Source organism: Anomaloglossus baeobatrachus, chromosome 7, assembly GCF_048569485.1.
Source record: "Anomaloglossus baeobatrachus isolate aAnoBae1 chromosome 7, aAnoBae1.hap1, whole genome shotgun sequence".
Classification (NCBI taxonomy): Eukaryota; Metazoa; Chordata; class Amphibia; order Anura; family Aromobatidae; genus Anomaloglossus; species Anomaloglossus baeobatrachus.
In genome coordinates this window covers 41,822,444-41,838,078 of record NC_134359.1, presented here as the reverse complement: position 1 = coordinate 41,838,078, position 15,635 = coordinate 41,822,444, and the positions used below count along the sequence as shown (strand labels likewise).

The 15,635-nt window shown below is 43.6% G+C and overlaps 1 protein-coding gene across 1 annotated transcript in view; it reads right to left on the bottom strand.

The window, feature by feature from the left end:
- Positions 1–15,635, bottom strand: part of PKP4 (plakophilin 4) — a 391,306-nt gene that overhangs the window by 187,830 nt on the left and 187,841 nt on the right. Inside the window, exon 3 of the mRNA XM_075317248.1 lies at positions 14,493–14,605. Within this exon, the coding sequence (XP_075173363.1) occupies positions 14,493–14,605 (113 nt within the window). The remainder of the gene's footprint in view (positions 1–14,492; positions 14,606–15,635) is intronic.

Sequence of the window (15,635 nt, the reverse complement as noted above, 5' to 3'; positions counted from 1 at the left end):
AAGTAATTAAAAAAGGGCTTCATCATGCTTTGTGATTCAGTAAATTGCAGTACAATAATAATAAAAATAATACAGTCCTGCAGCCGGGAAGCTCGGACCGCTGATCGATGCCTCGGTGAATGCACATAACAGTTGGCGTGTGGTTTGGTGCCGGATACCGGAGGGTTTAATAGTTCAAGATCATCAACAACTAGTAAACTCATAAGCTGCATAAAAGTGTAATAGAAAAGCATCAGAAGAGCAATAATAAGGGAAATAAAAAGGCATAAACAAGCCGCGGATAGATTCTAAGACGACCGGCGAGGAAGACTGGCCCCGGGCCACGTACGGCTCCGACCGTCAGCTGACGCATTCACATTGTGAACTTTATGTAACCTCCGAACCCACACAATAAATGTTCTGTTAACTTCCTCAAAGGCTGGGAAGGATTTAAAGGGGAAGTCCAGAAAATAAAAAAAAGTTCCTGGAAACTATTTTTAGCTAAAATTAAAAATTTAAGATCTCTGCTTCAGCGGAAAAGATATCCGAGAAAGACACAATTTTAGCAGGCGATTTCACGCCTCAAGAAAATGAATGCAAAGGCTTCATCTACACTCCCTGACGGGATCCAGTAGGTCTCCTGCAGTATTTGTGGCGGCTGTGGTGTAATTCAACTGAAGATTCATCAGAGAAATCCACCTTCTGCCACTCGTCCAGCGTCCATTTCTTTAGCAGGCTGTGGGACTTGGCAAATGCCACACGTTTTTTTAATTGCCTTTTGTTTAGTTGGCTTCTGGGCACTGATTCGACCATGGAGGCTATTTCGAGACAGAATCCTACAAACTGTTCTAGTTGACACAGTGACTTGAGGTGACCAGGCCTGTTGGAGCTCTGCTGCAGTGGAAGCAGGGCTGAGGAGTCGGAGTCGGAGTCGTGGAGTCGGAGTCGGAGTCGGAGCTCATTTTGGTGGAGTCGGAGTCGGAGTCGGTATAAAATGCACCGACTCCGACTCCTAAAATATATAATAAATTGGGGACAGGAGTGCAATGCAGAATGTGCTGAATATTTTACTAAATAATAACATTTAGTATAATGCTTATATTTAAGTGAAAAATTTATTGTAGTACAATGTGAACATCAGACATTTAATTGTTTTTATGATACAATAATCAAGATATTTGGATAGAACATAAAATATTTATTGGAATACAACTTTAGAACACAAAAAACTAATAAATTGTAAATATGTAAAATATATATATATATATATAGATATATACAGTGTATATACACACACAAGATATATATGTAATCTACTGTATATTACATAGTGTATTACATATTTACAATTTATTACAGTTTTTTGTGTTCTAAAGTTGTATTCCAATAAATATATTTTATGTTCTATCCAAATATCTTGATTATTGTATCATAAAAATTATTAAATGTCTGATGTTCACATACACATATTCATGTACTACAATAAATTTTTCACCTAACTATAAGCAATATATGTAGGAGTCGGAGTCGGAGCCGGAGTCGGAGTCGGAGCCGGAGTCGGAGCCGGAGTCGGAGTCGGTGCAAGAGAATTTGAGGAGTCGGAGTCGGAGTCGAAGGTTTGGCTTACCGACTCCACAGCCCTGAGTGGAAGAGGGGCTGGATTTGGATTTTCTAACCAACAACTTTATTTTAATAACCCAAACCAAATTTGGGAGGGTTTCAGTTTCAAAAGAGTAATTTATGAAACCAATGGATGAATTTAAAGTCAGGTTATAAGCTTTTATTTACATAACCTGGATAAGCGACGGAACCTCTGTCAGGGAGTGTACAGATTGTCAGGGTCTGTATGAAATTGAAAATAAGGTCTCCCTCCCCCTCCTCCCCAAAAAAACCACTCTTCTGGTGTCACAGTTTCTAGATGGAAACACCTCCCCACAAATCAGATCCTTATTTGTCATCTTAAACAACGTAAGTTAAACAAAAAGATTAGCAGGACCCAGGATTAGCGGCCACATCGGTAGTCCGTGGCCACCAGACCAGAGACCTGTAGACCACCTACCACCATTCGGCATCGTTACCCTCGCTTCTAACTAGTCAACTTTTCACGACACTGCAACTTGCTGACATTGCGGGGCCTACAAATCAGCCGACGTGTGAATAGAGGGTCTGCAGAGATCCCGACCCCCGGATATGGACTGTCGACGTGAATCACCAATGCGTTGAAACGCTTTTTAATAGTCCAGATACAAAAAAAATTTGCAGAAAAAGCCATTACTTATATCTGTTAAAACATATCCATAACATATGGCAAAGATGACTGTTTTATACACCATATGTTTGACAGCTTTGCTGGACAGGAAGGGACAGAATGAACAGAGTCATCTCATGATCCCTGCTAACTCCCTCACACCTCTCCAGTAAATCCTTAACTCTGCTGCCCGACTGATCCACCTTACTCTTTACCAGCACCCCACTTCTCCCCTCTGCAAATCCCTCCATTGGCTCCCAATCCTTTACTGTATCCAATTCAATCTAACACTGACCTACAAAGCTATCCATAATCTGTCTTCTGTATATCTCCGAACTAATCTCCCGCTACACTCCCAACACGTAATCTCCGGTCCTCCCAAGATCTCCCTCCTCTCCCCCTCACTCGTTTGCTCCTCATGCAACCGCCTCCAAGACTTCTCCCGAGCATCCGAGCATTCGCTGTCTCATTAAGTCAGATTATCTGCTACACTTGCAAGCTTCAAAACGGAACTTGAAAACTCATCTCCAATGACCCCACTGCGTCACCACCACCGCCGGAGCTGCCGCCTCACCACCGCCGGAGCTACTGCCTCACCACCGTGCCGGAACTGCCACCTCACCAACACCCCACCTATCATCTCCTCCCCAATATCCTATAGAATGTAAGCCCGCAAGGGCAGGGTCCTCTTCCCTCTGTACTAGTCTGTCTATTGTAACTTATATATGTATTTTGTAATTTTTCAAATACAAACTGCATTGCCCTACTCCCTTTTTCCATCTCTCAGTGCTGGCATCAGTGATCCTAAACTGAATTGAATTTGCTCTACTGGCCCCCACCCATATGCCCTCCCACCACTCACCAATGATAATGAATGCACTAGCAGGTGGGTGCCAGGAGCACAGACTATGCAAATTATATATAAATACACTTAACTAGATACTGAATTCTACAGAGCTTACAGCAAGATAACAGGATAAGGTAGAACAATAAAACTTACTGATCCTGGGACTTCCAGTTCCTGTCCTGGCTGAGGTGGAAGCTTAGAGGAGAATCTCCTGCCACCCCTCACAGAAACCGACTAAAAACAGACCCCCCCGGACGAGCCACCAAACAGAGAACAGCACAGGAGGTTACCTAAAGCAGACAGCTATGGAACGGTACCTCCTGAGAAGCTCTGGGAGCGGTGAGTCAGCCTGGAGAAGCTTTGATATGGACAGGGGAGAAGATAAGATAATGGCGCCGAGCCTGATGGGGGAGGAGCCTGAACGCATGGTGAGAGACACAGAAAAGCAAACACAGAGCTGGAAGGGGAGAGATAAGGGAGATATGAGCGAGGAGACAGGAGATAAGGAAGATATGAGCGAGGAGTCACAGGAGGACACAGCAGGAGAGAGGTGGATGCAGGGGACTGATGACAGTGGATCGCAATGGGAGGATGAAGGAGATATGGAGGCAGAGGGGAGAGAGGATGCAGGCAAAGCAGGGCAGCTCAGAGACACAGCAGTGTTGGAGGATGAAACTGACAAACAGCACAGGGAGATTAATCCCACTCAGACTCACAGAAAGTCAAATGCAAGAATTCATAGTACCCCTTCCAAAGGAAACAAAAAGCAGCCTACTACACCAACATCACAAGCCTGCAAGCTATTGGGGGATGGAGGTGGTGGCCCAGTCCAGACAAAGAGAACTAAGAAAACAGCACCACCTGCAGGCCAAGACAAGTACACACAAAAGCTTAATGTGGACTATAAAAAACTGGCTGAAGAAGTGACATCACACTTGTCAAAAGAGGTTAAAGTGGCTATTGAGGCAGCCATACAAACATCATTAGCTAATATGCAAAAACAGATAAATGCCCATGCCTCTAGACTGGCAGAATCAGAGCAGAGAATATCTGACTCCGAGGAGACAATACTGGCTATGCAAGCACAAATAGCAGCTCTAGCAAAATCTAATGAATACTTGAAGGATAAAGCAGACGATTTGGAAAACAGATCGAGACGAAACAACCTACGTATAGTCGGGTTGCCAGAGTCTGTGTCGATTGGACAGTTGGATAATATATGCGAGTTGGAGCTACCGCAGGCCCTGGGCATAAAGGCGAAATTCAGAGTTGAAAGAGCCCACAGAGTGGGTCCACTGAGACACCAGGAGGCGAATAAGGGAGAGGGCCAAAACTCAAACAAGAATACCCCGATAAGAGCCAGGCAGGTGATTGTCAAGTACCTTGATTATAAGCATAAGGAGGAAATATTGAGGGCTTTTAGAGAACGAAAGCGTCCACTACAATATCAAGGCAACAGACTGCTAATTTTTGGGGATTATTCAGCGGAAGTATCCAGAAGGAGAAAAGAATTTACCAAAATTTGCTCATTTCTGTACAACAAAAAAGTAAAGTGCCAGCTATTATACCCTGCTACACTGAAAGTTAGAAACCCCAATGGCTCGTTTGTATACTACAAGGACTACAAAGAAGCAGAAAACATTCTCATGGCAGAGCTCGACAAGACTAGGTCAGAAAGGCAAGAAAAAGGAGCTAGTGGAGAAGGGAATAATAGAAGAGGATCCCCCACAAGCTCAGGAAGAGATGTGGGACGTCTTGGGGGACAAAAGCAAGTCGAGACCAGGGAGGAAAGGAGGCCAAGCCCGGGTCGACAGCATAATTCTCGCCTGGAACACAGGAACCAACCCTTGGAGAGAAACCATGATACCTGAACTGGAACTCGCTCATTGTTTTTCCTTTTTTTGCCTGTTTTTTTTTTTTCTCTTCCCAAACAGGGAGAGGCGTTGAGGAGGATGCATTACGGAGAGAGGGTTGGGGAGGTGAGAGGAGGAGGGGGAAGGGAGAAAAGAGAGGAAAACATCCCAAAGTCTGGGTCCTCTCCCCCCCCCTCTCTTTTTTTTTTTTTTGTTCTTCTTCTTTCTTTCTCCATCTTCTCTCCCCTTGGTCTTTTTTTTCTTTTTCTCCTTTGTCCAGGAACATCATCCAAATTCAAATGAAGTGGGCCTGTTCTGGGCGGACTGATGGCTACCTGGAGTCAGAGATAAGTAGGACTGGAGAATCTTGCTGAGGTTTTGACATACTGTGCTAATTTTTGCATAATTTTCAAAGGCTTATTCCAGTTAGTCCGGGGATAGAACATATATTTTTTGGGGGGTGATTAGGGAGCTACATATTTTGGCTAGGAATAGGGGAGCTCACCAACGTGGCGGGAAGCGCCGTGGATTTCTCGGAAGGGAAAATATGTTTTACAGTTACATGCTTTTTGTTGTATTTGTTATATTTGCAAGGTGGGGAAAGGGAGTGTCGATTTTGTGGTACCAACTGTGATTCTAGTGTCGAACATCTTGTCTTCCTTGATGCGGGGGCCCATAGGGGAGGGAGTAGTAAAAGCAGAATACACAGGTAAACATGATACAGATAACTACGTGGAATGTTAAAGGGCTGAGATCACCTAACAAACGAGCAATGATATTGAGACATCTGAAAAGACTAAAGACAGACATTGCCTTATTACAGGAAACCCACTTGGGGGGGGAGGACTTTTTCCGCATGAAGAAACATTGGGTGGGCACCGTTTACGGGGCAGCGGCACAAGGTAGAAAAGCGGGCACTATGATTCTAATAAATAAACAATTCAGTCATGAGGTAGTGGCACATGAGGCAGACGACCATGGAAGGTGGCAGCACTTAATCGTTAGTCCAGCGGGTAAACTCAGTATTTATAATGTCTATGGCCCAAATTCACAACAAATCACATTTCATGATGACATAAAGGCCATCATATTAGCAGATGGGGAGGCTAACATTATAATGGGAGGCGATTTTAACACCGTCCCAGACTCAGCTGAAGATAGGAGGAGGGGCGAGGAGGGGACAGCTAATGTGGGCAGGAGTTTAGACAATAGGGATGTAACATTAGAAGACGTAGGACTGAAAGACATCTGGAGACTAACTCACCCACATGACAGAGAGTATACACACTTCTCTCACCCTCATGATAGCTGGTCACGTATTGATCAGTTCTGGATCTCGCAAGACTTACTGAGTGGTACGCAAGATTGTGTGATAGAGAATATGGTGATCTCTGATCATAGTCCGGTGAGATTGGGCATTAGAGAGAAATTCAGGAGAGGTACCGATATCATATGGAGATTCCCATCGTTCCTTCTCAGGCAAGATAATTTCCATAAGGTGCTACAGGAGTGGTGGGGAGAATTCGCAGAGGACAATAAGGAACATAGAGAGTCCCCAGTGATATTTTGGGAAACGGCAAAAGCGGTCCTAAGGGGCCGTCTGGTGGGGTACGCAGCCATGATCAAACGGAAAACCAATGAGAATTATAATTTCCATAGTGAAGCAGTACGGGTAGCATATACAAATTATGTGACAAATAGATCTCCCATGACAAAAGGCAGATGGCTGGAGGCAAAAGAGGGATTTGACGAATGGGCCAAAAAAAAGGAACAACTATTCTGGTCGCACAAGGAGGTTGACTTACATAGGTTTGGCAACAAGGCGGGAAGGATGTTGGCCAATCTGGCAAGGGGCAGCAGAAAGATGACAGTGATCTCTAAACTGAAAACAAAGGGGGGAGAGGTGACTACGGATCCTAAGGACATTAATAAACTGTTGGGAGATTACTATAGAAAACTATATGGGTCAGGGAATAACGACATGACTGATGAGGCAGAGTGGCTAAGACAAGCCCAAATGCCTAGCTTGATGGAGGAAGATTTGAGTGCCTTAAACGCAGATATCACAGTAGAGGAGGTGACGAGAACAATTGGGGAGCTTAACACCAACAAGGCACCGGGACCTGACGGTTTCAATAGTGAATTCTATAAGGCTCTGAAGGATCTGATCTCGCCGGATCTAACCTCAGTCTTTAATGCTTTCCTGGGAGGGGCGGAAATAACCAAAAATTCCAACATAGCATATATTAAATTACTCCCCAAGGGAACCAAGGACCTGGATGATCCCTCTAGTTATAGACCTATATCGCTCATAAATCAGGATTTAAAAATTATGTCCAAGATCATGGCTAATAGACTGGCCGAGATCTTACCTAGGATCATTACGAATCACCAGGTGGGGTTTATTAAGGGGAGAAATGCCGTTACCAATATCCGAAAGACAATTCTAGTGGTAGACGCGGTTAGACTGGGTCTCACTGAGGGAGGGGCTAGACCTGCCCTAGTTACACTTGACGCAGAAAAAGCGTTTGATAATGTAAATTGGGGGTGGTTAGACAGGGTAATGGAGGCCATAGGGATTGTAGGCAAGATGAGACTTTACATTAGAAACCTTTATGCCAACTCGGGAGCTAGGGTACACACTCCGGGCTTTCTATCAGACGTGTTCCCTTTGATGAAGGGAACAAGACAGGGCTGCCCATTATCTCCTCTTTTATTCAACCTGGCAATCGAGCCGTTGTCAAGAATACTACAGGGACAAAATAGCTTTAAAGGAATCAAGATAAGGGGTTCAGAAGTAAAGACAGCGCTTTTTGCTGATGACATCATACTTTATATGGGGGACCCCGGTGCGGATTTGCCACAGACTCTTGCCTTGATTGAAAAATTTGGCTCATTCTCCGGTTTCAAACTGAACAAAAAAAAATGCGAGATCATGTTCCTAAAGGGGCATCATGGGACAATGGGGGGACAAATAAGGGATGGCTGTCTATGTGGAATTCCTATAGCACAATCTTCAATTAAATACCTGGGAGTGCATATAGTAAGATCGGTGGAAACAATCTATAACTTGAATTATGGACCGCTAATCAGGAAAATTATAGTTCAATTAAAGGGATGGAAAGGTCTGCCACTTCCATTACTGGCAAGATGCCACCTGATAAAAATGATGAGCTTTCCTAGGCTGCTGTATCCCTTCCAGACAATCCCGCTATTGCTAAAACTAAAGGATGTGAATAAGCTCAACTCCGCGTATACAGAATTTCTGTGGAGGGGAAGGAAACCCAGAATAAAGCTGCGTACGCTGATGAAGTCAGCAGAGGAGGGAGGTCTAAACTTTCCAGATGTCCAAGGGTATAATCTTGTATGTATCATGAGGCATGTAATTGATTGGGTGAGAGGAACGAGTAGGCACTCAGATCATGCGATGGAAACTAAATATGCGTCACCGTGGGATCTGACGTCCATTCTGCACTCCCCACTATCCAGGGTTGAAGGGCACATAAGGAACTCAATTATATTCCGAGACACCATGCTAACATGGAAGTCGGTAAGGAAAAAACTGGGGCTCTCATGGAAAGTGTCCAAGTACTTGAACCCCTGGGCATTCCCAAATTTTCCCCTGGGACGAGAAAACAAGCTATTTACTAGATGGAAAGAGAGGGGAGTCAGGAGAATGATAGATGTTATGAATGTGGAGGACAGGAGGTGGATGACAGGTCGGGAAGTGTTGGATAAGTACAACCTTAATAGCTCACATGTCATCCAGTATGAACAATTGAAACATGGAATAATAGGAGACCTGGGTGTGGTTGGAAGAGAGCTGAACAGAAGTTCGATTGATGAGTTACTGGAATGTGATGTAACAAGTATAAATGTCTCTAAAATATATCGATCGCTAAGGGGGGTGCTTATCTCACGGGAGGATAGTCGGACTTTAAAAGCGTGGGGGAAACAATTGGGAAGGGAAGAAGTGGTGGATGATATACTGAGAGGATGGGTACAAGTGCGGAAACATATTACCAATGAGAGATGGAGAGACACTCAATTCAGAATTCTACATAGGGCCATTATAGGTTTCAACATACCAGGTAGGGATAGGTGGTGTCCTAAGTGTCAAAAAGAAAAAACGGATATGCTGCATGGGCTATGGGAATGTGAGACAATCGCTAGGTTCTGGAACCAAGTCAGACTATTTGCCCAGTCAACATGGGGAATTTTCAGCAAACTAGACTTAATGGTGTGGATTTTCCACTCCTTTGAGGGAGGAGTAGGAGGAGGACCGAGCACGCAGGAAAAGAGGAAATACGCAATAACGCATGACATAGCCATGATAGCTAAGCGTTGCATCTTAAAACACTGGATTCAAAGGGAGGGCCCATCCATAAAGGAGGTTGTGGGCGAATTACACAACCTTCTGAAGTGGGAAAAACTAGAAGCGGAGAGGGATAAAGATGGGTTGACAGCCAAGTTTTTTGTGAGATGGAGACATTTTATTGAAAGCCAATTCACACAGGGAGAAATAATTAACCTGATGGCACCTTTTGTTCACTCGGAGTGGTATATCCTGAGCGATATCCAGGACAGCCTGGGTAAACTGAGAATCACCTAGGAGGGGGCTCTGGCGGGAGGGGGAGACGAGACGGTTGGGAATACCAAGACACGCTAGCAAAATTGAAATCATTCAGGGACGACACAGAGATTTAACGAATTGTATTGCATATGTTATATTATATTTCATTACCTCTGTTTTGGTTTAATGTTACTGTATACTATCTTAAATCGAACAGCAACATGGAACTCCAAATTGGGGTATCACCCACCTCTATGTCACATTTTGTCAGACGAATGTTCTTTTTTTGCAATGATACTTGTCATGTTTTTACAAATTTGAAAAATCAATAAAAAACGTTTTGGAAAAAAAAAAACTTACTGATCCTGAAAGGTCTCCTTAAGGGCTGGTTCACACTAAGCAACAGTGACAACGAGGTCGCTGTTACGTCACCATTTTCTGTGACGTAACAGCGACCTTGTAAGTCGCTGTTATGATCGCTGCTTAGCTGTCAAACACAGCAGAAGCAGCAGCGATCATAACCGCGAGAGCAGGGAGCCGCGCACACTGCTTAGCGCTGGCTCCTTGCTCTCCTAGCTACAGTACACATCGGGTTAATTAACCCGATGTGTACTGCAGCTACATGTGCAGAGAGCAGGGAGCCGCGCACACTGCTTAGCGCTGGCTCCTTGCTCTCCTAGCTACAGTACACATCGGGTTAATTAACCCGATGTGTACTGCAGCTACATGTGCAGAGAGCCGGAAGCACAGGCAGCGTGAGAGCTGCGGAGGCTGGTAACTAAGGTAAATATCGGGTAACCACCTTGGTTACCCGATGTTTACCCTGGTTACAGCTTACTGCAGCTGCCACATGCCGGCTCCTGCTCCCTGCTCGCTTCATTTCGTCGCTCTCTCGCTGTCACACACAGCGATCTGTGCGTCACAGCGGGAGAGCGCCTTTGAAGAAAACGAACCAGGGCTGTGTGTAACGAGCAGCGATCTCGCAGCAGGGGCCAGATCGCTGCTCAGTGTCACACACAGCGAGATCGTTAATGAGGTCACTGTTGCGTCACCAAAACCGTGCCGTAGCAGCGATTTCGGTAGCGATCTCGCTATGTGTGAAGCACCCCTAAGGTCTATGTAAAGATAACATTCATACTGTACTAAATAATCACATTACAGATTCCCTTAAATTGATTACTTAGACCTGACAACCTGGTGTACTTACTTTGAAAAATCCATGTCAGACTATCTGTACAAGCCTGACAGCAGCATGAGCGTTTTAGTATTAAGCAGAAAAGTTTTCAAAAAGGATTAATCAGCCATTCAGACATATATTTCAAACCATGTATACTGGCCTCATCAGGTCTAGAAAGCCCATTTAATAATGTATTCAGTTTGTATTGTGAAATCTGACGACAGGGAGGCTCAATGTGATCCAAAACAGAAGCGGAGCCTGACAAGACCGTAAATATCAGCCTGAGGGGGGGTTTCATGAAGTAGTGCAGAGTTGATTGAGCTATGATAAGCTGTGATGAAACATATGGGAGCATACAGTGTTTATTCAGAGAGCTGCATCGTCCGGTCACAATGTGCATGGTAGTACCATTCTCTGCCTTACTGCCGGCGCTCCCCTCCTACACACTGCGATTCCACGGGCGAGGGGGATTATCATTTCAATGAGGCTTTCATTTATAATGAGCGTGAATTATTCAGATTTATGTACATATGCGATTTATTTTGATAAACTGCCATGAGAAGCGAAGCTGTGATGTGTCTTCTCCCCTGTCAGCTGCTCCAATGTGACGGAAGGATCCAATGTGGAAGGATTCACCGGAGATTGAATGGATAACATATGAATCCAGTGAATTACATTCAGAAAACTAAAAATCGGAATATGTGTAACTCCACTAGTCAGGTCTGTGTGATTGGGATCTATCAGTTATCCTTCTACGTCAACAGTTCCTTATGGAGGTAGTATAGAAGTGTAAACACATGGCTGCTTTCCACTAAAAACAGCCCCACACCTCTGCAAGCCATACTCATCAACATTAACAGAAACAGTCGCAATAGATCACTCTGTGTGTAACGACTCTATATAATATATAGGAATAGATCCCGCTGTGTGTAATGACTATATAATACATGCGTTTCCCTTTTTGCATTGAATTACTGAAATAAATTAACTTTTTGATATTATAATTTATTGAGATGCACCTGTATAAAAAAGTTATTGAGATTAGCACAATCAACAGGCAACCTTGGCACACGGGCCAGACAAAAGAACTGAGACGGGCTTCCAGAATTGCTGAGCGGAGAAGGAAGAGGTCTCATTCAACTGAACACTTCATTGCATATAAAGAGTTCCTGACCACTTTCAAGTCCACACTCACTGCTGCAAAACAAACCTACTTCTCATCCCTCACATCCTCTCTCTCTCACAACCCTAAACAGCTATTCAACACTTTCATTTCTCTCCTCCGTCCTCCAGCGCCACCTCCCTCTCCTCTCATCTGAAGACTTTGCCTCTTTCTTAAAGCAGAAGATTGATAACATCAGAGCAAGCTTTGGCCCACAATCACCACAGCCCCTCATCATAGCTACTCATCCCTCTTCCTCCAAATCCAGCTTCTCCACCATGACAGAAGATAATCTTTCCACTTTACTCTCAAAATCACATGTCACCACCTGTACACTTGACCCACTCCTGTCCCATCTCATCCCCAACCTAAACAGTCCTCATCCCGACCCTAACCCATCTCTTCAACCTATCACTAACAACTGGTGTATTTCCTTTATTCTTTAAACATGCTACAAATCACACACATCCTCAAAAAGCCCTCCCTTGACCCATCCTCTGTGTCTAGCTACCGCCCCATATCACTTCTCCCCTATGCTTCAAAAACTACTGGAACAGCATATCTATCTTGAAATGTCCTCCCACCTCTCCTCCTGCTCCCTCTTTGACCGGTTACAATCTAGCTTCCGACCGCATCATTCCACTGAAATTGCCCTAAAGTCACCAATGACCTACTAACCGCCAAAGCCAAGGGACACTACTCTGTCCTCCTACTGGACCTGTCCACTCCCTCCTATTACAGATTCTCTCATCTCTGGGCATCACAGGCTTGGCGCTATCTTGGATCTCCTCGTACCTAACCGACCAGACTTTTAGTGTCTCCCATTCTCACACCACTTCCTCATCTCGCCCCTATCTGTCGGTGCCCCCCAAGGTTCATTTCTTGGACCCCTGCAGTTCTCAGTTTACACCTTTGGCCTGTGACAGCTCATAAGAGTCCCACGGCTTTCAGTGTCACGTCTACGCTGACTATACGCAGATCTACCTCTCTGGACCTGACTTCACCTCCCTACTAACCAGAATCCCACAATGTCTGTCTCATCCTTCTCTGCGCGATTCCTAAAGCTTAAAATGGACAAAACTGAATTTATTATCTTTCCCCCTCCTCACTCAACCCCTCCAACAAACCTATTCATCAAAGTTGATGGCTGCTCACTCTCCCCAGTCTCACAAGCTCACTTCCTCAGAGTACCCCTCGATTCTGCTCTCCTTCAAGCCACACATCCAAGCCCTCTTCACCTCATGCCGACTGCAACTCGAAAATATCTCCTGGATTTGAGCATTTCTTAACCAAAAATCAGCAAATACATTAGTGCATGCTCTCATTATCTCCCGCCTTGACTAATGTAACCTCCTGCTCTGTGGCCTCCCTTCCAACACTCTTACACCCCTCTAATGTATCCTAAACTCTGCGGATCGATTAATCCATCTCTCCCCTCATTATACCCTGGCCTTGCCACTCTTCCAATCCCTTTACTGGCTTCACATTGCCCAAAGACTCCAGTTCAAAACACTAAACACGACCTACAAAGCCATCCACAACCTGTCTCCTCCATACAGCTGTGACATAGTCTCCCGGTACTTACCTGCATGCAGCCTCTGATCCTCACAAGATGCCCTTCTCTAGTCCTCCTCTCTTCCCACAATTGCATACAAGATTTGCCTCCCCCATAATCTGGAACGCTCTACCCCAGCATAACAGACTCTCACCTACCGTGGAAACCTTCAAAAGGAGCCTGAAGACCCACCTCTGCCTACAACCTACAATAACCCTCAAACCAGAACACCACTGCACAACCAGCTCTGTGATCACTTATTGTACCCTCACCCATCCCTGTAGACTGTGAGCCCTCACGGGCAAGGGCCTTTCTCCTCCTGTACCCTCACCCATCCCCTGTAGACTGAGCCCTCATGGGCAGGATCCTCTCTCCTCCTGTACTAGTCTGTTTTTGTAATGTTAATGATTGTTGTACTTGTTATTTATGTATGCCCCTTTTCACTTGTAAAATGCCATGGAATAAATGTCGCTATATTAATAATAAATAATAGTAATAATTAACAGCCAAAGTGAGAACTTATATGGTCACCAATAATAGTAAGTTAATTTCCCTTTGGGTTGCCACAGTTAATTGTGACTTGTAAAAGGCTAGCTCCCTACACATATATAGCCTAGCTCTAGCTCCCTACACATATATAGGCTAGCTCTAGCTCCCTACACATATATAGGCTAGCTCTAGCTCCTTACACTAATAGCCTAGCTCTAGCTCCCTACACATATAGGCTAGCTCTAGCTCCCTACACATATATAGGCTAGCTCTAGCTCCCTACACTAATAGCCTAGCTCTAGCTCCCTACACATATATAGGCTAGCTCTAGCTCCCCACACATATAGGCTAGCTCTAGCTTGGCCTATTAGGCCTTGCGTTTAGCCAAAAAACAATTACTCATCTGATCCTAAATGAGAGGTAAGAAAATGATGCACAATTAGACTTCGCTGATGTAAAGTCATATGTTTATTTTGTAAAAGTTTCCACATTAACCGATAAATACTCCCAACGAGCAAGTAGAGCAGTGAAAATAAATTATGCGCAGTGGATGGTTCATGGAAATGGCCATTTCACAGTATGGTAGCAAACAGTCATTAAAATGTGTACCTTACGCTGGCGATGCTCGGCGACTCGGCTCCCAGTCTGCATCTTTCTAGCTGATTGGCAACAATTTGTCTTTCCACCTCCAGCTCTCTGGTGAGCCGTTCAAATTGCAGCTCCTGGAATTTCAAGAAAATGAGAAAGAAGCCTCAGGTGATCTGCAAATACACTGATTCATGCACAGGCGACCGAGGGGGAGAGATAATCTATGCTTTGCTGTTAGCAAAGGGCCACAACCCATCTGTCTGCAAAACTGCTCACAAAACACTATTTTTTATCAGTTTTATAAAAAAAGACTGTTCTGACAGATCGCAGCAAATGGAACATTTCATGGATTATGATTGACCTTTATCTGCAATTCACAAGCGCAGGGGAATTCGGCAGCGCTTCCTCTTTTAATGTAAGAACCCACCGGTTAATCGATAGCCAAAAAAAATAAATCATAACTTTGTGCATGTAACATGGGGACAGACTGAGATACTGAGCAAAGAAGCCATAATTCCATCTGCAAAAATGAATGTCTGTTTATACCGTGTAAATACAGACGGCAGAACTAAAAGGAAGCATTAAACAGGGTTCTGCTTGCGGAAAATAAAACAAACCCCCCCCCCCAAAAAAAAAAACCCATATACAACATTGTAATACAGATAGAGATATATATAGATATATATATAAAAATATAGTGATATATATTATATATACACACATATATTATATATACACACACAAATATATATAGATATATATATATATATATATATATACACACAAATATATATAGATATATATATATATATATATATATACACACACACATACATAGAGATATATATATATATATATACACACATACATACATACATACACACATATATATATATTATATATATATATATATATATATATATATATATATATATATATATATATATATATATATATATATATATATATATATATATATATATATATATATATATATATATATATATATATATATATATATATATATATATATATATATATTACACACATATATATGTACAAGTAGTCTTCAACCCCCTGTAGATTTAGCAGGTTTACACATTCGGAATTAACTTGGCATTGTGACATTTGGACTGTAGATCAGCCTGGAAGTGTGAAATGTAC